The sequence below is a fragment of the Balaenoptera borealis genome, assembly GCF_965194805.1.
Source record: "Balaenoptera borealis genome assembly, chromosome: 15".
Taxonomy (NCBI): Eukaryota; Metazoa; Chordata; class Mammalia; order Artiodactyla; family Balaenopteridae; genus Balaenoptera; species Balaenoptera borealis.
Genome location: NC_138871.1, coordinates 13,536,554 through 13,561,600, shown reverse-complemented (window position 1 = coordinate 13,561,600; position 25,047 = coordinate 13,536,554). Strand labels below are relative to the sequence as shown.

The 25,047-nt window shown below is 42.1% G+C and overlaps 1 protein-coding gene and 1 long non-coding RNA gene across 3 annotated transcripts in view; one reads left to right on the top strand and one right to left on the bottom strand.

Moving 5' to 3' along the window:
- Nucleotides 1–6,156: 6,156 nt before the first annotated feature.
- LOC309612326 lies at nt 6,157–12,679 on the bottom strand. The gene is made up of 3 exons (XR_014235092.1): nt 12,292–12,679; nt 11,076–11,148; nt 6,157–8,058 (listed from the first exon to the last, which is right to left on the bottom strand). It is a non-coding gene; the product is annotated as an uncharacterized lncRNA (long non-coding RNA).
- Nucleotides 12,680–13,073: 394 nt separating this feature from the next.
- The window catches only part of RMND5A (required for meiotic nuclear division 5 homolog A), a 60,372-nt gene continuing 48,398 nt past the window's right edge, over nt 13,074–25,047 (top strand). The window contains exon 1 of one of the 2 annotated variants that reach the window (XM_082357873.1): nt 13,074–13,441. In XM_082357873.1, coding sequence (XP_082213999.1) covers nt 13,300–13,441 — 142 coding nt within the window. In that variant the 5' untranslated portion in view covers nt 13,074–13,299. The remainder of the gene's footprint in view (nt 13,442–25,047) is intronic. The other variant, XM_082357872.1, reaches the window with a different exon arrangement.

The following is a 25,047-nucleotide window of genomic DNA, read 5'->3' as shown; positions in this document are numbered from 1 at the left end:
CAAAAATTAAAGACAAAGAAAAATTATTGAAAGCAGCAAGGGAAAAATGACAAATAACATACAAGGCAACTCCCATAAGGTTAACACCTGATTTCTCAGTAGAAACTCTACAAGCCAGAAGGGAGTGGCATGATATATTTAAAGTGATGAAAGGGAAGAACCTACAACCAAGATTACTCTACCTGGCAAAGCTCTCATTCAGACTCGATGGAGAAAACAAAAGCTTTGCAGACAAGCAAAGGCTAAGAGAATTCAGCACCACCAAACCAGCTCTACAACAAATGCTAAAGGAACTTCTTTAAGTGGGAAACACAAGAGAAGAAAAGGACCTACAAAAACAAACCCATAACAATTAAGAAAATGGTAATAGGAACATACATATCGATAAATACCTTAAACGTGAATGGATTAAATGCTCCAACCAAAAGACACAGGCTCGCTGAATGGATACAAAAATAAGACCCATATGCTGTCTACAAGAGACCCACTTCAGACCTAGGGACACATACAGACTGAAAGTGAGGGGATGGAAAAAGATATTCCATGTAAATGGAAATCAAAAGAAAGCTGGAGTAGCAATACTCATATCAGATAAAATAGACTTTAAAATAAAGAATTTTACAAGAGATAAGGAAGGACACTACAAAATGATCAAGGGATCAATCCAAGAAAAAGATATAACAATTATAAATATATATGCAACCAACACGGGAGCACCTCAATACATAAGGCAACTGTTAACAGCTATAAAAGAGAAAATCAACAGTAACACAATAATAGTGGGGGACTTAACACCTCACTTACACCAATGGACAGATCATCTAGACAGAAAATTAATAAGGAAACACAAGCTTTAAATGACACAATAGACCAGATAGATTTAATTGATATTGATAGGACATTCCATCCAAAAAGAGCAGCTTACATTTTCTTCTCACATGCACACGGAACATTCTCCAGGATAGATCACATCTTGGGTCACAAGTCAAACCTCAGTAAATTTAAGAAAACTGAAATCATATCAAGCATCTTTTCTGACCACAACACTATGAGATTAGAAATCAATTACAGGGGAAAAATTTTAAAAACACAAACCCATGGAGGTTAAACAATACATTACTAAATAACCAAGAGATCACTGAAGAAATCAAAGAGGAAATAAAAAAATACCTTTAGACAAATGACAACGAAAACACGACGATCCAAAACCTATGGGATGCAGCAAAAGCAGTTCTAAGTGGGAAGTTTATAGCAGTAAAAGCCTACCTCAAGAACAAGAAAAATCTCAAAGAAACAATCTAAACTTACACCTAAAGGAACTAGAGAGAGAACAAACAAAACCCAAAGGTAGTAGAAGGAAAGAAATCATAAAGATCAGAGTAGAAATAAATGAAATAGAAACAAAGAAAACAGTAGCAAAGATCCATAAAACTAAAAGCTGGTTCTTTCAGAAGATAAACAAAATTGATAAACCATTAGCCAGACTCATCAAGAGAAAGAAGGAGAGGACTCAAATCAATAAAATTAGAAATGAAAAAGGAGAAGTTACAACAGACACTGCAGAAATACAAAGCATCCTAAGAGACTACTACAAACAACTCTATGCCAATGAAATGGACAACCTGGAAGAAATGGACAAATTCTTAGAAAGGTATAACCTTCTAAGACTGAACCAGGAAGAAATAGAAAATATGAACAGACCAATCACAAGTAATGAAATTGAAACTGTGATTAAAAATCTTCCAACAAAAAAAGTCCAGGACCAGATGGCTTCACAGGTGAATTCTATCAAACATTTAGAGAAGAGCTAACACCCATCCTTCTCAAACTCTTCCAAAAAATTGCAGATGAAGGAACACTCCCAAACTCATTCTATAAGGCCACCATCACCCTGATACCAAAACCAGACAAAGACACTACAAAAAAAGAAAATGACAGACCAATATCACTGATGAATATAGATGCAAAAATCCTCAACAAAATACTAGCAAACAGAATCTAACACACATTAGAAGGATCATACACCATGACCAAGTGGGATTTATCCCAGGGATGCAAGACTTCTTCTATATATGCAAATCAATCAATGTGATATACCATATTAACAAATTGAAGAATTAAAACCATATGATCATCTCAACAGATGCAGGAAGAGCTTTTGACAAAATTCAACACCCATTTATGATAAAAACTCTCCAGAAAGTGGGCATAGAGGGAACCTACCTCAACATAATAAAGGCCATATATGACAAACTCACAGCAAACATTATTCTTAATGGTGAAAAACTGAAAGCAGTTCCTCTAAGATCAGGAACAAGATAAGGGTGTCCACTCTTGCCACTATTATTCAACATAGTTTTGGAAGTGCTAGCCACAGTAACCAGAGAAGAAAAAGAAATAAAAGGAATCCAAATTGGAAAAGAAGAAGTAAAACTGTCACTGTTTGCAGATGACATGATACTATACATAGAGAATCCTAAAGATGCCACCAGAAAACTACTAGAGCTAATCAATGAATTTGGTAAAGTTGTAGGATACAAAATTAATGCACAGAAATCTCTTACTTTCCTATACACTAATGATGAAAAATATGAAAGAGAAATTAAGGAAACACTCCCATTTACCACTGCAACAAAAAGAATAAAATACCTAGGAATAAACCTACCTAGGGAGACAAAAGACCTGTATGCAGAAAACTATAAGACACTGATGAAAGAAATTAAAGATGATACAAACAGATGGAGAGATATACCATGTTCTTGGATTGGAAGAATCAATATTGTGAAAATGACTATACTACCCAAAGCAATCTACAGATTCAATGCAATCCCTATCAAATCACCAGTGGCATTCTTTACAGAACTAGAACAAAAAATCTTAAAATCTGTATGGAGACACAAAAGACCCCGAACAGCCAAAGCAATCTTGAGGGAAGGAAACGGAGCTGGAGGAATCAGACTCCTTGACTTCAGACTATACTACAAAGCTACAGTAATCAAGACAATATGGTACTGGCACAAAAACAGAAATATAGATCAATGGAACAGGATAGAAAGCCCAGAGATAAACCCACGCCCCTATGGTCAACTAATCTATGACAAAGGAGGCAAGGATATACAATGGAGAAAAGACAGTCTCTTCAATAAGTGGTGCTGTGAAAACTGGACAGCTACATGTAAAAGTGTGAAATTAGAACACTCCCTAACACCATACACAAAAATGAACTCAAAATGGATTAAAAACCTAAGTGTAAGATTGGACACTATAAAACTCTTAGAGGAAAACATAGGAAGAACACTCTTTGACATAAATCACAGCAAGATCCTTTTTGACCCACCTCCCAGAGTAATGGAAATAAAAACAAAAATAAACAAATGGGACCTAATGAAACTTAAAAGCTTTTGCACAGCAAAGGAAACCATAAACAAGACAAAAAGACAACCCTCAGAATGGGAGAAAACATTTGCAAACGAATCAACAGACAAAGGATTTATCTCCAAAATATTTAAACAGCTCATGCAGCTCAATATTAAAAAAACAAACAACCCAATCAAAAAATGGGCTGAAGATCTAAATAGACTTTTCTCCGAAGAAGACATACAGATGGCCAAGAAGCACATGAAAAGCTGCTCAACATCACTAATTATTAGAGAAATGCAAATCAAAACTACAATGAGGTATCACCTCACACCAGTTAGAATGGGTATCATCAGAAAATCTACAAACAACAAATGCTGGAGAGGGTGTGGAGAAAAGGGAACCCTCTTGTACTGTTGGTGGGAATGTAAACTGATACAGCCACTATGGAGAACAGTATGGAGGTTTCTTAAAAACCTAAAAATAGAATTACCATGTGACCCAGCAATCCCACTACTGGGCATATACCCAGGGAAAACCATAATTCAAAAAGACACATGCAACCCAATGTTCATTGCAGCACTATTTACAATAGCCAGGTCATGGAAGCAACCTAAATGCCCATCGACAGACAAATGGATAAAGAAGATGTGGTACATATATACAATGGAATATTACTCAGCAATAAAAAGGAATGAAATCGGGTCATTTGTAGAGGTGTGGATGGATCTATGTCATACAGAGAGAAGTAAGTCAGAAAAACAAATATCATATTAATGCATATATGTGGAACCTAGAAAAATGGTACAGATGAACCTGTTTGCAGGGTAGAAATAGGGACACAGAGGTAGGGAACAAATGTATGGACACCAAGGGGAGAAAGTGGCGGGGGGAGTGGTGGTGGTGGTGTGATGAATTGGGAGATTCGGATTGACATATATACACTAATATGTATAAAATGGATAACTAATAAGAACCTGCTGTATAAAAAAATAAATAAAATTCTAAAATTCAAAATAAAAAAGAAAAATGTTGTGCCACTTCCTTCTGGCCTCTGTGGTTCAGGTGAGAAATCTGCTGCAATTTGTTTTGGTTTTCCCCTACACAAAATGGTGTCATTTCTTTCTGGCTGTTTTCAAGATATTTTCTTTTTCTTATTTTTCAGAAGTTTAATTGTCATATGTCTTGAAGTAGAATTCTTTGGGTTTATCTAACAGTATTTGGTATTTGTTCAACTTGAATTCGTAGGTTTATATCTTTTGCCAAGTTAGGGAAGTTTTCAGCTATTATTTCTTTGAATACTTTTTAAGTCTTCCTCTCATTCTCCTCTCCTTCTGTGACTTTACTTTACTTTACTTTAAAAAACAAAACACCCTACAGTCACTGAGACTCTGTTCATTTTATTCCAGACTATTCTCTCTCTGTTGTTCAGAGTGGGTAAATTCTACTGGTCTGTTCCTCAAGTTCACTGATCCTATCCTCTGCTATCTTCACTCTATTATTGAGTCCAAACAGCAAGTTTTTAATTTTACTTATGTATTTTTCAGTTCTATCATTTCCATTCCATTCTTTTAATAATTTCTATATCTTTGCTGAATTATTTGTCTTTGTTTCAAGAAAGTTTGTAAATGATTGTTTTTTTGATAGCTTTAACATAATTATCAGATAATTCCAACATTTGATTCATCTCATTGTTGGCATCTATTGATTGTCTTTTCTCATTCATGTTGTGATTTTCCTGGTTGCTGGATGAGTAATTTTTTAAAAAATCGGATAGTGGACATTCTTGATAGCATATTAACAAAGCTCTGGATCACATTTCATCTTCGTCTTCTTTTTCCTTTTTCTTTAGCAGGCAGTCCCCTGTTGAGATTTAGCACATGGGCGGCTGGGTATGTATGTTTAGCTTCTAAGCCCTGCCAACACCACCTTGGCAAAAGTGGAGCACTGACTCACGCTGCCTTGTTGCAAATAGGTGGGGTGGAAGTTCAACACTCCCCTTGCTCCACTGACAACTTCCCAGTGAAATCGGGGCACCAACTCCCACTGTCTTGTTGCCTCTTAATGGGGCTGTAAGCTCAGCTCCCTGCTCAACGTGTTTGATACCACTTGCTGGGGGAATTGGAGCACCACCTGCTTTTTCCAGGCAGGAGATGGAAGATCAGCTCCCTGACTCAGCCCTGCCAAAACCATCCTGCAGAGGAATTGGAGTGCTGCCTCCACGTCCATGGATTAAAGGGGGTTGAGTGGAAAATTAAGTCCCTGCTCAGCTCTGCTGATACCATGCTAGGGGGAGAGGATGCAGTTTTTTGTGTGTTTGGCTGGAGTAGGACAGATATTGTCAACAAAGTTTTCATCGTTAGGCCACTCTTTTTTCCATTCGTTGGTTAGGGCTTTTCTTGGAGCTTTTGTCTGTGCCTGTTTGTGGTGCTGGGCTGAAGGTTTCTGCAGTGCCCCATCTGAGATATGAGAGGAAACCTGTGAATTTACCACCATGGCATTTCTCAAGTCCCAAGACCCCTATGCAGCCCAACTTCTTCCTACCTTTCAAAACATTCCTATGTTTGTTCCTATGTATGTTCTTCCTACCTTTCAAAACATTCCTATGTTTGTTTTCTGTGCTATGTCCAGAGTTTTTTAGGAACAGCCTGGAGGAATGGGATTACTTCATGTTTGTGGAACTGGAAGTCTCAAAAGGCCATTTTTAAGCACTTGCTTAGTTTACTATCTGGAGTCTCCCCCAGGTTGTCAAAAGTCATGAAACTTGTACTTTTACAACTTGTACTTTTTTGTACAATTTACAACCTAGACTCTGCCCTGAAGAGATGCATAGTAAGATACATAAACAGATGAATCAAATGCATACATAATAAGAGGAAATAACGGCACCCCAAATTTTTATAGGGCTTCATGGTTTACAGAGTACTTTCTATATATCTACATATACATATATATTCTTATACATTTACTAATTATATGTATACATTTACTATTGAAAACATATTTATATTACTTTATAAATAAATACATATAACTCAGTGATGTTGCAAGGTGGGTGAAGTAGATATTGTTATTTAAAAAAAAAAAAAAAGGCTGTTTGGTTAAGATTCTTACCAAAGAATCTTAAGTAGAAGTGTTACAATTTTTGTGAATTTTAGCCCTAGACTCCTATTACCTAACCACACTACTTAGGATAAATGATCTTTTGTTTTATTAGAAACCCCATGTTAACAAGTAATCATGGAGCATAATTTTGCTTTTTTGAGGTACACTGCTTATGGGTTTTGGAGTCAGACAGATTCAAATTCAAATTCCAGCTCCACTGTGTATTAGCTGTGTAATCTTCGAGAAATTACTTAACCCCTCTCTGCCTCAGTTTCTTCATCTGTAAAATACAGATAAAAATAATATTTACTTGAAAAGATTGCTTTGGATAATCACACATTTAAAGCAAAGTGCCTGGCATATTGTAAGCACTCAATAAATGGCAGTTATTATTATTACTAGGATAAATAAACAAAGCCAAGGTGGGGGGAACCCATTGCATTTCCACAATGAGGAAGTAATGATTCAGAATCAAAGCTTTCAAAAGCAGGGAGGGTGCATCTACCCATTCCTGTTCGGCTGTGCAGTACCTCACATGTTGCTTAATAAACACTGACATCTCTGTAGTTCTAGAACTGGAAGGGACTTAAAGGTCATCTATTTCAAGCTTCTCATTTTATATATAAGGAAACTGAGCCTGAGAGGGGCTGAATGAATTACTTGAGGGTTACAGTGCTAGCACCCTTCTGGCTACACCTGACCTGGTAAACCACACAAAAGAGTGAGCAGGAAACAAAGTACAGAAAGACACCAGGATTCCAAAAAGAAAAAGATTCAGACCAATAAAACTTGAGGGAGCAGGTCCAAAAGGTGTAAATACCTCCCTACGGGACGTCATATACGAGGGCAATGTCTACATATCATCCTCGTAGAGATCTATAAAGGGGTATCTAAACTAGGAGGCAACCAGTGAGTGGCTTACAGAAGGGGTGAAGGCTACATTGGGGTGGGCTTTGCCGGTGAGAGAGGCTGTCTTCTACAAACATTAGTGATGCTGAAAGAAGGTGGTAATGGATACAGAAGGAAAGGCATTATTGTCAACACTGCCTGTCCAATCCCTAACAGTAGGTCATTATGGCAGGCAAGTATCATCCATGTCGGCAAACAGGCATGTAAGTGGCAATATACCCCAAACCACAGAGGAGATATAAAAGAAGTGAAAAACATTCAGATCAAAATTTTTTGCTAGTAGTTATGCTTTCACCCATTTCTTTTTTTAAATTTTATTTTTGACTGCGTTGGATGTTCGTTGCTGCTCACGGGCTTTCTCCAGTTGAGGCGAGTTGGGGCTACTCTTCCTTGCGGTGCACGGGCTTCTCATTGCTGTGGCTTCTCTTGTTGCGGTGCACGAGCTATAAGCGCACGGGCTTCAGTAGTTGTGGCTTGCGGGCTCTAGAGCACAGGCTCAGTAGTTGTAGCGCACGGGCTTAGTTGCTCTGGGGCATGTGGGATCTTCCCGGACCAGGGCTCGAACCCGTGTCTCCTGCACTGGCAGGCAGATTCTTAACCACTGCGCTACCAGGGAAGTCCACCCATTTCTTAAATTATTCTTAGTAGCAATTTCCAGATATGTCCGTGTGGAGATTATTTTTTTGGCTTAAAAATGATGAAAATCGATTTTTAAAGAAATGATGAAAAGGAATGTTATTTTTTGTAATCCAGTATTTCATAATAATGCATTTTGTCAATTTAACCTTACTTTCATATTGGCTGTCAGCTAGAACAGTCAGTAAATGAGCAAGGTCTCCTTCACATGGTCTGTTTTTTACAATTATAAACATAGTCTTTCTTACTCATATCTGAAAGTGCATTTTGTATAAAAGCATATTTTTAAAGCAGTTTTTTTATAGATTCTCAAATCTGAAAGATGAAATTTTGACTTTTTCTATCTTGCCTCTGTCTAGTTTCAAGCTAAGAATAAGTCAAAATGAAAAGAATACGTATGAGAATAAGGGTGAATGTTAAGTTATAGTTAACTATTAAACATTTCAAAGAGATGGCACAAGCAGTTCTAGAAACTTCCTTTTGTTAGAGAAATGTTAAGTGGACAGTAAAAGTGGTTTACAAAATAGTTACATATAAAGAGAGCTACCCTTCACATATGGGTCTATGTGTATATGCAGGAAAAACTCTGGAAATTCACCCCAGATGTTAAAACTGATTTTTCTTTTTTTCTGGGTCTTGGGATTTCACGGGTTGATTATTTCTGTTTACCTATTTGTACTTTCTGATTTTCTTACAATGAACATGTATTTTGGTCATAAGACAAAGGGTTTTTCTTTCTCTCGTCTTTCTTTCTTTGGATTGTTTTCTTAAATGTTACAGAGAAAGGAATCTGGAGTGGAGGGGAGGACCAATGCAAAGACCAGAATAATTGCAAATGAAAGGTTCTCTAGATTGAACAAAATATGGGGCAGGACTCCATTTGATACTGGCTGGGGTTTTTGTTTGTTGGCTGGTTGGTGTTCGTGTGTGAGTGAATTATTTTTTGTTGTGTGGTAAAAATACAATCATAGAAAAATAATTTGCAGTTGTTCTGAAAATGGAATTTTTCGGTTGTTGCTTCTAGAGACCCTTCTCTGAGAAATCAAGGTTTAGGCTTAAAGCAATTGTGCACTGGGTAGGAAGGGCCAATACAAAGTAAGGAGAGAACATAAAGATCTCTGCCCTTAAAAGCACTATTTTTCTCTCCTCGGTTAAATTTGAGGCCTCTTCTCCTCTGGTTTATTTTCTTTCCTTTAACAAATACCTAGAGTGCTTTTTCTGTGTTGATTAAATCATGGGAGAGGAAAGAAAAGTCAGCCCTGACCTAGGTGTTAACAATCTAGTTGAGAAAACAAGGTACACATTGGAAAAGTTAACTAAAAATACAGGGGCAGTACGTATTTAAGCATTAAATGACTGAACAGCGAAGTCCTCCAGCAGTTAAAGGAGTGGCTGGTAACTTTACTATGGTCATGGTCTAGATCAGTACTGTTCAACTGAACTTTCTACAGCAATGAAAATGTTCATACTGTGCTGATTAACACAGTAGCTACTAGCCACGTGTGGTTACTGAGTAGTTGAAATGTGGTTAGTACAATTGAGAAAATGAATTTAAAAAATTTTTAATTAAAATTTTAAATAGCTACATATGGCTGATGACTACCATACTGGGGAGTGGTAGACCAAGATCTGGAAGGTATCAATAGTGAAAGGTGTCAATAGTAATAGGATTTGTCCTGTTACTTGAAGAAAGGGGAGGATCTGAGTGGCTGAGAATAAAGAAAAGCATTCTAGAAGAAGAAAAAGCATGAAGGAGCTGTACTCAATTCACCTTGAAAGTGTGCAAGTGCCCAGTGTTTGGATGGGGGACTGTGATGTGTCACTATGCTGGGCAGACCATGCAGCTGAGAATTAGGATTTGAAGCTGTAAGTAATGGGGAGTCGTGATTACTTCTGATCAGTGGATAATAATAGCTCTTACCATGTGCCAGGCATTATATTGAGTGCCTTACATGGATTGTCTGATTTAATTCTTATAACAACCTTTCGAGGGGAATGAAGATTCACCTGGTGGGACTGTAGAGGTAAGAGATAAAGGCAGGTAAGAGAAGCAATTATAACCTTGGAAACATGTCAAAAGTACTAAGGAAGGTGAAGGATGTAGAAACTAAAAAGCCTCATTTAAGACATTAGGAAGTTAGACTCAATAGAACATGTGGAGGGTGAATGGAAAAGGGAGTGAGACAATCTTTATCCTTAAGGATACTGATGAGGACAAAATCCTGGGAAGCACCAATAATTCTGGGGTGACTGAAAGCAGCTGACTTAGTAAACGGATCTTCAGAAGGATGTAGTTGGCAATGGAAACAGGTTAGTGGAGTCAAGAAATCTGATGGGGAAAAAGTTTTCAAGAATCCTAGAGGTAAGTTAATGATGAGGATGGTGAAGTGGCAGAGGAACATGGGAGAGTTAGGGTAATGCGTACAAAAATTGAGGAGTCAAGAGGAGGAAAGTCTGTTGTAGAAGGGAAATACGGATTCTGTTTCTGACATGTTGACTGGAGGTAACGAGTCCTCTGGATGATGATGTCTTGCTAGTTGGGGGGAATGTGAAGCTGGTTTATGAGACAGGTCAAGGCTGGAGAGGGGCAATTTCAATGTGTTCTCACAGTACAGCAGGTAAAGGGAAAAGAGAAGGTTGAGGATAGAACCTGGGACGAATGCTCATCCACATAGGTGACTAAATGAGAAAGAAGAGCCAGCAAGGGAGAAGGGGTGACTGACCCATACCATGGCAATGCCCTGAAGGTGAAGGAAGAATTTTAAAAGTTATGGTGAGTCACAATTTTCATGTGTTGCAGTGAGGTCAAGGAAAAAAAGAGTGAGAAAAGGGTGACTGAGCTTATCAAGGAAATCCTTGGAGAAACAGGAGGAACAAGTGCAGAGGATTTGTTTGGGCAGTTTGGCCATGAAAGGACTGAGAGGAAAAGGGAAACAGCTTGAGAAGGGTTACATGAAGGTTTCCCCCATGTCCCCAGGTCAGCTGGCAGCTTAGGAAGGAAGAAGGGACTCTTCTTCCTTTAGGTATTTGACAACAGTTAACAAAATGGATGGTATAGGTAGACATACTTTGAGAAGAGTGGCAGAGGGTGCTGGAGTTGGATGTTTTTCACTTTCTCAGTGAAGCCAGAATCAGGGCCACCTGCCAAGAAAGGAGAAAGGAAATCGGGTTAGGTGGGGAAGAGAAAGAAGATATGTAACAGCAACAGTTGGGGCTGCCCTTGAGAATTACCAAGAAATATATTAAAGGATTGGGTGCTAGACCAACATGATTCCATGACTTTCAACTGCCATCTCAGATTTACTCCTGGGAACTGACAACAATAGTAACAACCACCATCACTATTTATCATGTGGTTATCATGTGCTTCTGGGTGTTTACATAAATTATCTCACTTAATTTTCCTAACAATGACGTGAAGTATTATTAATTCTGATTATTTCCAAATTATAAAAAAAGGAAATTGAAGCTCAAAGAGGTTTTACCTTAATTAAAAAAAAAAAAAAAAAAGATTTCATACTATGTTGCCAGGCACTGTTCCAGGCACAGAAAAGACAGGCAAGGGGGCTGCCTTCGTGGAACTTTATTGAAGAGGTGCAGACAGAAAAGTAAACGAATAATTTAATCCGATCATTTCAGATTTTAATAGGTACAGCGAAAAGAATAAAACTGGTAGTATAATAGGTATTATAATAAATGATATAGCCATGGAGGAGGGAGCGCGGGAGGGTAGAAGATACATTAGTGCGGTCAGGGGAGGACCCTCTGTGGGACAAGTGAGCTAATGACAAGGTGGATGACAAGGTGGAAGAGCTTTCCAAGGCCAAAGAAAAGCTAAGTACAGAGGCCCTGAAGCAAGAACCAGCTTGGCTCCTCGTGCAGCTGCAGCTTAGTGAGCAAGTAGGTATAGGCCAAGGTTGGAGGCGCCACGGCAAGTCAAGGAAAGGATTTACGCAAAGGGCGTAACTCCATCCGATTCAAAGGAGTAAGGCGCCGAAGAGGCAGGCGCCAGGCCGTCAGGATCTCCGGCGCGAGTTTGCCTTCCGCGAAGCTGCCCGTATTAGACGCGGGGTGAGGCAACCGGTCAGGAGAGGCTCCAGGCCCAGGGGCCAAAGGGCCGAGGCCTGCGGGGGTGGTGGTGTGAGGCGTGTGACCTTCCGGTGTCGCAAGAGTCGAGCCAGCACTGGGGACCGCGCCCGGCCAGCACGCAGCCACCCTCTCCCGCCTCAGAATCACCCCCGCCTTTCATTCTCGTTAGCGACCCTCGCCTGCAGCACCACCCACCACGCCTGGCCAGGCTTGATTTTTCCTCCGGGGCGGAGAGTCCGTCTTCCAAAACTTCGGAACGACAGTACCCCCAGGAGTGATGGGGAGATGAAATAACTCAGGGCTAGAGCGAAGTCCTACGGAAAATAGACCTTTTTATTTCTGCCTTGTTTTCCCTCTTGGCTTTCTAGAAACGACTTGCTTCCCGGGATGCTTTCCAAGTCACCCCCTCCAACAGCGAGTCTATTGGTTTGGCCCTTAGTCTCGGATTGGCTGAAGGGTTACGCCTCGGCCAGGGATTGGAGGACGTTTGTTCCTTACGTATTCCCGGCGCCCATTGGTTCGTTTTCCCCGTTTCTGGGCGGAGCGGTTCGGGACGGTTTCCACCCTCTTGTTTACGGAGCGCGTAGTTGTAGCGCTCTCGGATCGCTGGGGCTGTCTCCAAAGTTCCCTATTTAGCTCTTCGGACCAATTGGGTCCTTGCTCCACCCTCTCCCGCTCCCTTGCACGCCTCCCGCGTGGTACGGCCCACAGCTTTAGAGCGGCGGCGCGAGCGGACGCTCGTCGCGTTCCTCCGCCCGCGCTCGCCGGGTTGCCTCCCCCTCGAGGGTGCGATTGGTACGGCCCGCGCCTCCTCCTTCTCTAGCTGGGGTGGTTTCCTCCCCCTCGGGTCGGCGGCGCTTGGTGCCGCCCGGGAGAACCAGGTCATCGGTCGGTTCCCGTGAAAACAAAAACAATCGGCGGCGCCTCGGCTGGCAGCCGAACGCGGGGAGCGGGGGCGCGGGGCCGGGTGGGACTAGCGAGCGGGAGCAGCGGCGACGCGCCGGGGTCGGGGCGCCATGGGGCAGGCGGGCGCGGGCTTCGCCGGGGTTCCCCGGCGCCGGGGCTAGCGCGTCCGCCGCCTCGGCAGCCCGCGCCGCCCGCCTGGGGGACGAGGAGCAGGACGCGGCCTCGGCCGGGCCCGGGCCGAACGGCTGCGGACACCCGGGCGCCGGGGAGCCGAACGCTGCCGCCGCCGCCTCCGGGATGGATCAGTGCGTGACGGTGGAGCGTGAGCTGGAGAAGGTGCTGCACAAGTTCTCAGGCTACGGGCAGCTGTGCGAGCGCGGCCTGGAGGAGCTCATCGACTACACGGGCGGCCTCAAGCACGAGATCCTGCAGAGCCACGGTAGGGCGGCCCGGGTGGGCGCGCGGGGCCGGGCCCACCCGCCCGCGTCCCTCAGGCCCCGGCGGGCTAGGAGGGTGCCCTCATGGGGGCCCGGTCCCGCCTTCCCCGGGGCGCGGAGACCCACCAGGCCCCTGTGACTTTTTCTCCTTCTCTCGCCCGATTTGTCTCGAACCTGCCCCGATCTCGTTGTTTATTACGAGTCAGCGCGAACCCACCCGGAAACCCATTCCGGAGCCACGGGCTCCAGCCCGGGTTAAACGGGGATGGGGGCCGCTCCTTCGCACCTGCAAACTGCCACTCTCCCGGGGTGGGCGCTCCTCGTCAATTGCCTTGGGCCCAAGGATCTGGGCCATAAGAGGGTCAGTGCAGCAAGCCCCCTCCTCCTCCCCTGCTCCGAACACTTAGCCCGGGGACTTACTTTCCTCGCCTTTCTTCTTCTGTTTTTTCTTCTTCTTTTTCTTAAATTAGAAACTCGAGTGTTATTCTTAGCTGTGGATTAACGGAACAGCCGCTCCTGCAAGTCCATAATTTGACTCTGTGTAGAAGTAGCTTTTCTTCAACTCCGCAGCGGCACCGACACGATTCCTAGGAAACTAGCTAAATCAAACTGTTCAGCTCTCCTGAGGTAGCCTGCGAAGAGACAGAGGCAACTCTCCGGAAACACATTGTAACATAAGTTGTTAGTTACTTGCGTTACCTGGTCAAGTTTTTACTTGATTTCCTTTCAGCAAACAGCTTTTCTCTGGAAGGTGTTTCCCCTGTATTATTATTGCCCTGGGCCCTGGGGGCAGATACTTTGCCAGAGTTAACTTGTGGAAGCTGGTTGGGAAGGGTTTTGGGTTTTGGTTTTGTTAAAGAACATTAAAGGTCTGGTGTCCTTAGATTAAAATATCCATAGTGTTGATTCCTTCTGAGCAAGAAGTAAAGGACTTTATTAATGGATTTATTGAAGAGGTTGGGAGGGCCTTCTCAACTCAGAGGCTGAACAGAAGTTTCTGACGAGGGAGGTTTGGTAGTTGGGGTGATGTCGATACTGTGGTAGGTGCGATTGAGGACAGTGGCGGTGGCCGAGCTTCTCTCCATCTCTCCTTCCTTCTTGTACGCCTTCCTTTCCCAGACTGCTTGCAGTTGAGAGTTAGTGCTCATCCATGGTGAGGGATGTCTTAACAGCATCTCATCTTGGACACCGGCAGTCACGTTTGAACTCCGGGGAAGAAGCAAACCAGAGACCATAGTGGGAGTAGGACTTGGAATGTGAATATGGAAAAATGAGCAGACCTAGACAGCTGCCTGTGATGGAGAAGGAGAGGTGGAGTGGGGTGGGACTCCTGGCAAGGCTCTGGTGAACTTGGTTTTAGACAAAGTTGGCCTTGAAAGGCCAATGAAGATAGCCAAGGGCGTAATGTCTACTGGCGGCTGACGATGTATAGATGGAGTTTGGGAGGAAAGTAAGGTTTAAGATGGTTTCCTGGTGTCATTCCTACAGAGGAGAGTGAAGGAAATTACTTAGGCTGCAGGGAGGAAAGACTCTAGGATTTAACCACAGCCTTGAACTCCTCTTGAAGAGCGGAGGGCCAGGAGGTGCCCCCAGAAACAGAAAGGACAGGCTTAGAAAAAGAGAGGTTGGTCAACTGGTATTTGACTATTGGGAGTCAGTGACCCTCTTTGCTTGCAGTTTCATAGAATTGTTAAAATAAACTAAGTGACTGGGAGTTAAGAAAAATAATGCAGATTGAGGGGTGAGGGGCTGCTTAAGTAATGGGGCTGAAGGTGTGCCCCCTCTGCCTTCAACTGGAGAGGAGATCTTTGTTTTGTTAAAGACTGAAAGGGAAGGAGTGGGTGCAGGGTGCAGACTTGGAGCGGTGGAAGGAACATTTCATTTTTAGGGACCAGGTCAGAGATTGAGGGCTTGGATAGGCAGAGCTTGAGAGGCGGAAGATGGAAAGTAAAATCCCTTTCTTCCATGAGAAGACAGAGAGCATATTAAGTGAAGGGGAATGTGATTGTGAGCCTCATTTTGGGGGATTTGGGGCCCATCCCAGATGGATAAAATAATTTTGAGAACTTGCTGAAGCAGGAATGTGTTCTAGCCCTCTTTGCTTGGGAACTTTTCAAGGAACTTACGGTCAGTGGGGTATTAGCCACAGAGTTTGCTGTGCTGTTCCAACAGTCTGATGTGATGAATTGTGTGTGTTCCCTCTTCAGCCTCCTATTTTTTACCTTCTTGTCTACCAAATTGCAGTCTTATATTAATAATCTCTTTGATTTTTAAAAAATTCTTTAGTAATAGGATTAAGTGACTAAAGGCAGCTATAAAACATGAAAGAAAAATAAGTACCACAAGTGCCAGGTCTAGTTTTCAAAATAAGGTCTACTTTCTTATGGTGTTCTTATGTATGAAAACAACAAACATCATGCTTTGCTATCTGGGTTATGGTATTTTTCAAAGCAGATAATTTCTAAAGTTCTCTGCAGGGTATTACATTGAATCTTAGATATACCCTTCTCAAAGTTATATCGACTGAAATCTGAATTTGGAACTCCATTTTCAAGTTTAAAGGGACGTTTTCAAGGCTCTGAATGTACCTGTCTGGGCAAGTGATCTGGTGGCCTCTGGTGACCTGAGGGAGGGGCTACAATTGGGACCCTCCATTAGGGCTTTGGATCTCATTCTCAGGGCTCATTTGTGGTGATATTCTTGTAAGAATGTGGTATGAATAAAGTAGAATCTTGGGGACTTCATAGATCCCCTACTTTGCATCATACTGTTGGTGAGTGACTGCCTGATTTAGAAGTGTCCATTAGCGAGGGTCAGGGGATCAGGTCAGTTTGGGAGGTTGAATTACCCTTTCTTATGTTTAAATTTCTTTTTTCTAAAGTTGTGAGCAGACAGCTATACCAAGTGAGGACAGTTAGGATGGTTTGTGGTAGAAACTGATCAAACATCAGTGGAGTTTAATTTGTAAGCCCATTGACAACTCAGGTCCACTCTCACCACTCTGATTCCAGATCGTAAACACTGCCCAAAGGGTGCTTGCCGGGCCTGCCCTAAGATCTCTCATTTGCTCTAAATTGCCCCATGTGGCATTTCCCCAACTCTGAGGGAAGAGGAGAGCACTGTTGTCATTTAGTTGTATCAGCCTTTCAGTGAGAGTTTCCCTGTGAGTGTGAAGTTTGGTCTAATTTAAGATTCAGTATAGTTGATGCCGGTGATGCTGTTTGGCAATTGTTCACAGAGTGCCCTTGATCTAATTTGGATGATGTGCTGGTTCTTCCCAAACTTCCCTCACACATGTGCACTCTTATTTTTCAAATGGATTCACAATTTCACTTAAGTAGATTTATCCTCATTTTAGGCAATGATATTTGTGAAATCATAGATTTGGTGTGTTAGGTATAATCAACTACATATTAAAAAAAATTTGTAACTATTAAAATATTATTTCACATACAACTAAAGTCACCATTCACATCAGTGGTATTGGAACCACAGTTTGGACAGCCCTTGATTAACAGATAAATGGTATAGATACATCTTGGTGATTTGACTTGTGATTATTTATTACCTTTTTTTGGCAAGTATATTTATATTTTGTTTCTCATTAGTACTTCTATGGTGAAAGGGAGAGCATAAAAGAACTATATATCATGTATTGCTGATATTCTAAATTCATATTTCGTGATAGAAAATTAGGCTGAAACAATTGGGTAACAGTTTTATGACATGTATCTGGTATACTTGAAAAAAATTATAATCTTTGTAAGTGTAAAGGATGTACAGTATTTTTTAAAATTAGTTTTAGGCTGTTATTAAAGGGAGTTCTAATATAGTTTCTGAAACTGATTCTCAAGGAATTTTCTAAATTTAAAATTGTATTTATTTTGAGTAGATAATACATGTAAATGGTATAAATTCAAATGATAAAAAAGGATACCCAGTAAAAAAATCTCCATCTCAGTCTTTCTTATTCTTGGACCACTTCACAGCCAGAGATGCTAGTTTCCAGAAAAAAAAATTTTTTTTTTTTAATGCTATTCTTGTCTGCTTACATTCTTTTTATGTATGTATGTATGGCTTTGTTGGGTCTTCGTTTCTGTGCGAGGGCTTTCTCTAGTTGCGGCAAGCGGGGGCCACTCTTCATCGAGGTGCGCGGGCCTCTCACTATCGCAGCCTCCCGCTGCCGAGCACAGGCTCCAGACGCGCAGGCTCAGCAACTGTGGCTCACGGGCCGAGTTGCTCCGCGGCATGTGGGATCCTCCCAGACCAGGGCTCGAACCCGTGTCCCCTGCACTGGCAGGCAGATTCTCAACTACCGCGCCACCAGGGAAGCCCTCCAGAAAAAATTTTAAGAGGATTCAGGGAAATGATAATTTATCACTGTTTATTTTTTCTTTGAGGCATTGGACATGTGGTTCTACTTACTGTGATTTAGGCCTAGTATTATCTCAATTTGCAAGGTGGTAAAGACAACTTCATTTGTGGGTGTGATCAATACATATTATCATCTAAAACTCCTTTTGTGTGTGTGTGTGTGTTTGTGTGTGTGTGGTCTGACGCTTAGTAATAAAACTCTTTTAAAGTATCATCCTCTATATTTATCTCTTTGGTGAATCAAAGAGAATTTAGTTACTACCTGCAGAATTGCTTCCTTTTTTTTTTTTTTTTTTTAAATTTGAGGGTGACAAATGAGAAGTAGGCAGTTGAACATGAAAGAAAAAACAAAATAGATGATCATGTTTTAAACTAGTTTTTGTGGTATTGTGTCAGTAGACAAAAACCAGAGGTCAGTGGTCGCATGTTAGGCATAACTTTCCATTCTAGAATTTGGGTTGTATATACTATATACATATTGAAAAGTATGTTTATTTATATATGTAAATTCTCTGCTTTTCAGAGCCTACCAGTGTTGAGTGTACTGTGTTGAATGAGTTGTAAAAAGGATCAGGGTTTGGTGGACCGGTGCTTTGTCTATTTATTCACCCTTATTCTTTGGTGTACTTCAAGTAGACTACATAGCTTGGTCTTCCATTTGTTAATCAAACTTTTTGCTAGACAAGACACTCTTGAGAGAATAATGCCTTTAAAGTTCTGAATTGAATAAAATTTGACATCTACGTTGAACATCTAGTCTGGAAGGTAGCAGACAAGTAGGTCAGAAAAGTTTGCGTGGATTAACAGTAGCCATCGTTCAAATACTCAAGGAAGGGAATAGACCAGTCACCAAGCTACTTGGGCCTCTTTTACAGATGGTGAGAATAATAATAATAGGTTAGTGTTGGTGTTTCCAGTTGGGTTTAGAAGCAGATTTAACTGTCAGCCATTCCTTTTCAGGCTCCTTTAGGAGATAATCCTTTGTCCTTTGGCACCTTACTCATTCAGACTAGTATATTACTCAGGATCCTTTTGGTTGCAGGTGGCAGAATAGTTTTAACTAAGATGGAATTTGTTGACTCATAACTAAAAAGGCTGAAGTTAGGTCAGCGGCTCCAGGGGCACAGAGGGTGTCGCGAGGACTGGTTTTGTCCTCTTCCTCTCTCAGCTGTGCTTTCCATGGTTGGCTTCATTCTCAGCAGAGCTTTTTCCACATGGAAGTAAAGATGGCCAGCGGACTCATGTCATCCTTGTACTGCTTGCGATTCCAGATACAGGAACATGCCTGTTTTCTGTATTTCCGACAAAATTACCAGGGAATATCCTTATTGTCTTGGTTCAGGTCATAAGCTTTTCCTGAATCAGTAACGGGGCCCGGTGGGTGGAGCCCATTAGCCACCTTGGGCTGTGCTTAGCAAATGTCAGATGTATGGCCATGTGATCCACTGTTGCTCAGAGGAGAGAGTTCTAGAAAGGAAGACTTGCACCCAGACAGAAGTGATAGATATCTGTGATAGTTGAGCAGCTACAAGTTACATTTGATAACAGTGTCCTTTGAGATGGTTTCTTTATTTCTCAGCTTTTGCCTTGGCTCCTAACTGTAATGTTCATGTAATTCAAATACTGAGTTGCTGGTATGACTTAATCTGTAGACTAGAGAATACAACTCAATTCATGTTACCTCTGGGGACTTACTTGAAATTGCTTTAATGATTGGTATAATAAAATCATTTTCCTAGGGTTATCTTATCTCTTAAGTAGTTTCTAACTCTGGATAATAACATTGGTAAGGGAGAAACTTGCCAACACTTCTGTGATACTGTCATACTAGAGTTAGTAGAGAAATTTCCATTGTTTTCATGTCGTAATCTTAGTAGTTAGAATAGTGAGAGTGGCGTTTTAGGCAAACTACTATTCACTTGGGATATTAAAACTGTCTTGTTTTTATTTTGGGCCCTGCTTCTTGATCTGTAAAATCTTTGAAAATGACCCCAAAATGCAGTTGAGGGGAGAACTGTGGGGGGGGGGGGCTGGCCCTGAGCTGTGTACGTGGAGGCCTGTGGTACTCCATGTAACTCCCAGAAGTTGATAGGTACCAGGGAGGTGATGCTCTCAACAGGGCATTTCGTCTGGCCTTCCTCTTAGATTACGTGCAGTCTAACGCCTCAAAGAGCAGAGACTAGAATCTCTGGCAGAACTGAGGCTTTTAGAAATAAGCTTTCACCTTATTTGGGAACATTGTTCAGAGAGTCCATAAGGCTTATGTTGCCAAGTCTTTCTCCACGTAAGAGGCCTGGGGCACAGTGTGTTACCTTTGATGAGTTTGTTGTATCTGTGGAATCCATATAGATTTAATATCTTATTATTGGTATATGAAGACATTTGGGAGGAGATAAAGAGAGACTTCTTTAAAAAGAAACATTGTATACACGGCCTCAGTCCTCCAGGAAGATGGAGGCTAGTTCAGGAGATGAGAGGATGAGTCTGAGCTTGTGGAGAAGAACATAAAAGTTTGTCTGTCCTTGAGCTCAGGAGATCTGGATTTGAGTCCTTGTTCTACCACTTCACTGGTTCTACAATCTTGCTTAGCCTCTTTCCTCTTCAGTAGACTGGTAAGTTATATTACGGAGTTATGGGAATTAAATAGATGATATGAATTAGCTTTGAAATCTGTAAAACAAGGTTTACTTGTTATTTTTAAGGTCTGTACCTTTAAGCAGTGTTAAGCAGTGTTTTAATTGAGACACTCTGACTATTTATATATCTTTATTACTGGTGTTTGTTAACTACCATTCTGTGTCCAGTGGTCTGCTTAACACTGTAAGGCAGGGGTCCCCAACCCCTGGGCCAGGACGTGGCCAGTTAGGAACCGGGCCACACAGCAGGAGGTAAGTGGCGGGCCAGCGATCGAAGCTTCATCTGTATTTACAGCCGCTCCTCATCGCTCACATCACCGCCTCAGCTCCACCTCCAATCATTAGGCATTAGGTTCTTTTTTTTTTTTTTTAACATCTTTATTGGAGTATAATTGCTTTACAATGGTGTGTTAGTTTCTGCTTTATAACAAAGTGAGTCAGTTATACATATACATATGTTCCCATATTTCTTCCCTCTTGCGTCTCTCTCCCTCCCACCCTCCCTATCCCACCCCTCTAGGTGGTCACAAAGCACCGAGCTGATCTCCCTGTGCTATGCGGCTGCTTCCCACTAGCTATCTATTTTACGTTTGGTAGTGTATATATGTCCATGCCACTCTCTCACTTTGTCCCAGCTTACCCTTCCCCCTCCCCATATCCTCAAGTCCATTCTCTAGTAGGTCTGCATCTTTATTCCTGTCTTGCCCCTAGGTTCTTCATGACCTTTTTTTTTTCTTAGATTCCATATATATGTATTAGCATATGGTATTTGTTTTTCTCTTTCTGACTTATTTCACTCTGTATGACAGACTCTAGGTCCATCCACCTCCCTACAAATATCTCAATTTCGTTTCTTTTTAATGGCTGAGTAATATTCCATTGTATATATGTGCCACATCTTCTTTATCCATTCATCCGATGATGGACACTTAGGTTGCTTCCATGTCCTGGCTATTGTAAATAGAGCTGCAATGAACATTTTGGTACATGACTCTTTGAATTACGGTTTTCTCAGGGTATATGCTTAGTAGTGGGATTGCTGGGTCGTATGGTAGTTCTATTTTTAGTTTTTTAAGGAACCTCCATACTGTTCTCCATAGTGGCTGTATCAATTTACATTCCCACCAGCAGTGCAAGAGTGTTCCCTTTTCTCCACACCCTCTCCAGCATTTATTGTTTCTAGATTTTTTGATGACGGCCATTCTGACCGGTATGAGATGATATTGGATTGTTGTAGGAGCTCAAACCCTACTGTGAACTGCGCATGCGAGGGATCTAGGTGGCGCTCTCCTTATGAGAATCTAATGCCTGATGATCTGAGGTGGAGCTGAGGCGGTGATGCTAGCGCTGGGGAGTGGCTGCAAATACAGATTATCATTAGCAGAGAGGTCTGACCGCACAGAGACCATAATAAATCAACTTCTTGCAGACTCATATCAAAACCCTATCAGTGGGGCTTCCCTGGTGGCACAGTGGTTGAGAATCTGCCTGCCGATGCAGGGGACACGGGTTCGAGCCCTGGTACGGGAAGATCCCACATGCCGCGGAGCAACTAGGCCCGTGAGCCACAACTAGTGAGCCTGCGCATCTGGAGCCTATGCTCTGCAACAAGAGAGGCCGCGATAGTGAGAGGCCCACGCACCACAATGAAGAGTGGCCCCGGCTTGCCGCAACTAGAGAAAGCCTTCGCACAGAAACGAAGACCCAACACACCCAAAAATCAATCAATCAATCAATCAATTAAAAAAAAACCCTATCAGTGAGTGGCAAGTGACAATTAAGGTGCATCTTACGGAGTAGACTGGACATAAGCAACACACTTCAGGTGTCACCGTCTCCATCACCCCCAGACGGGACCATCTAGTTGCAGGAAAACAAGCTCAGGGCTCCCACTGATTCTGCATTATGTTGAGTCGTATAATTATTTCATTATATATTACAAAGTAATAATAACAGAAATAAAGCGCACAATAAATGTAGTGCACGATAAATGTGATGCACTTGAATCATCCTGAAACCAACCCCACCCCCTGGTCCGTGGAAAAATTGTCTTCCACGAAACTGGTCCCTGGTGCCAAAAAGGTTGGGGACCGCTGCTATAAGGAATATTCAAAAGGTATACAAAACAGAGTCTTCAAGGGGCTCTATTTGGATAATGAGGCCAGACTTTTACATTGGAGAGGGGAAAAAACCATGGCCATAGCACAGTACACTATAATAGATAACAGTGTTTCTGCTTGGTATAAATACTAGCAGTTCAGAGAAATGGGAAGAGAGGACCCCTTAGAAGGAGCTGCTTGGAGGTGGGCTATTTCAGTTGAACTGCAGAGCACTTGATCGGTAGTTATTAATCACCAAGTATATGTGGAACTAGGCTAAATCTTGTGGGAGTTACAGAGGACAAGCAATCGTCCTCATCATGCTGTAAGAACTTCCTGAGTAGTTGGGGAGAGCCCAGTATGAGCCCAGTATGTTTTTACATACTGAGCCCAGTATGTTTTTACAATGCAAGGCCGTGTGTACAGGATAGGCCAAATGCTGATTGAATGGTGGCAACAATAGGGTAGGGTTTGGGACAGGGACAGACTCTTCTAACCTGTGGGAAGTTTCAGTAACAGACTGAATGTGGAGAGTGGGAATATAGGGCGGGGTGCCAGGAGAGGAGGTTGGCGAGAACAAAGGTGTGGAGGAGTGAGAGTACAAGAGGCTTCCTGGGAACAGTGAAGGACCAGAGTGGGGAGATAAGAGTAAAAAGAAGGAAAATTAAATTGAAATCAGGTTTTATAGAGTCATGGCTATCAGGGAAGGTGGTAGACTGGGAAGATACTGAATGACTTGGGGCAGGGGCGGGGGGTGCATTTTGAACAGGGAAGGGACACGGACGTGATCTGAGACCAGTTAGCATTTAAGTTGATTGGAGTTGGGAGTGAGGTTTGACTAGAGGCAAGAAGCCTAGTTAAGGTTTACTGTCAACCTCCATCTGATGAAATAGGCACCTGTTTTGGGGTAGTGGTGGTAGAGATGGAGACCCATGCGTGGGCTCTCCTGAGGGAAGGAATTACCAGGACTTGGGGCAGAGTAGGAGAGAAGGGCTGGAAAAATCAACAGTTAATCTAAGGTCTGAGCATGAATGACAGGTAGACAATTATAGAACCAGGAGGAAAATGGGAAGTTTAGGAGAGGGAAAGGTAGAAATTTGGGTTTGATTTTTAAATGTGAAACCCACATTCAAATGCTAAAAGAAGTGCAAACTGGTTCCTCTATTCATTTCAAAGAGAAATAGATGTCTAGAGATTAATTCTCTATATTTCTAATGTGAACAGAGCGAACAGGCTCTCTAAAAATATCTAGGAGACATTTAAAAACTTGTGCCTGCATCCTCCTCCTCTTCTTCTCTGGGTAGTTCTTGCCTCGCAGGCTACTGTAGAGCGTCACCTTTCAAACTTGTGCCCGTCATGTTGGTCTTGCTCTCTGCTCCAGGAGCGCTGTTAGTCTGTACCATGTCACTTAGCTCTTAAAGATAAATTTGTGTGTTTTTGTTTTCGCTCGTGGTTGGTTTTGCAGCCCACTAGGCTGTGATTTGGTGCAGTGGATCAGAACACCTATCTGTGAATCTACCTTTCTGTTCAGAAAGGTCAGAGGTTGACCAACAAATGCTATCCTTTACTTTGTACATTTGCCAGCTATTAATATACCAAAAAGTTTGTTTTGTTTTCAGGATGTACTGCCTCTAGAAAAAAAAAATGAGTGTTTTCTCTTTGTGCCTTTTCCTTTTCCTCTGAGTAAATCTCTGTTGAGCAGCTGCTGTGTTCTAGGTGCTGAGGTAGCTCATAAGAAGCTCAGAACATCAACAGGCCACAGTTTGGTTTGCTACTCACAGTATGAAGTAGCCCTTTTATTATTATTTTTAATACCAGCCTTACCTTTCAGAGTTTCAAGTTTTTCTATTTTAATATCTTGCAAGCACATCCATGTTCACCTTGTCAACAACTTCTTTAGAATCAGTCTTGGACTCTATCTTTCATCTCCTTTTATTCCAATCCTAAATTTCTTTTCTTTTTTTTTTAAGCTTTTTTGTTTTTAGTCATGCTTACTGAGATAATATTTCATTTTATTTTAATTTGGTTTGGTTCGGTTTGGGCTTGTGGGATCTTAGTTCCCTGACCAGGGATCGAACCCGGGCCCCGGCAGTGAAAGTGCCGAGTCCTAACCACTGGACTGCCTGGGAATTCCTTCCCATCCTAAATTTCTTAATCTGTATAGAACACTTAATCTGTACCCTCAACGCTGCTGACAAGGCATTCAGCACTCAAATGTTCATTGACTCTTAATGTGATTTCTCCCTCCCCGTTTTTAAAAAAAAATAAATTTATTTTATTTATTTGTTTTTGGCTGTGTTAGATCTTCGTTGCTGTGCGCAGGCTTTCTCTAGTTGCAGCAAGCAGGGGCTACTCTGCATTGCAGTGCACGTGCTTCTCATTGTGGTGGCTTCTCTTGTTGTGGAGCACGGGCCGTAGGTGTGCGGGCTTCAGTAGTTGTGGAACGCGGGCTCAGTAGTTGGGGCTCGCGGGCTGTAGAGCACAGGCTGAGTAGTTGTG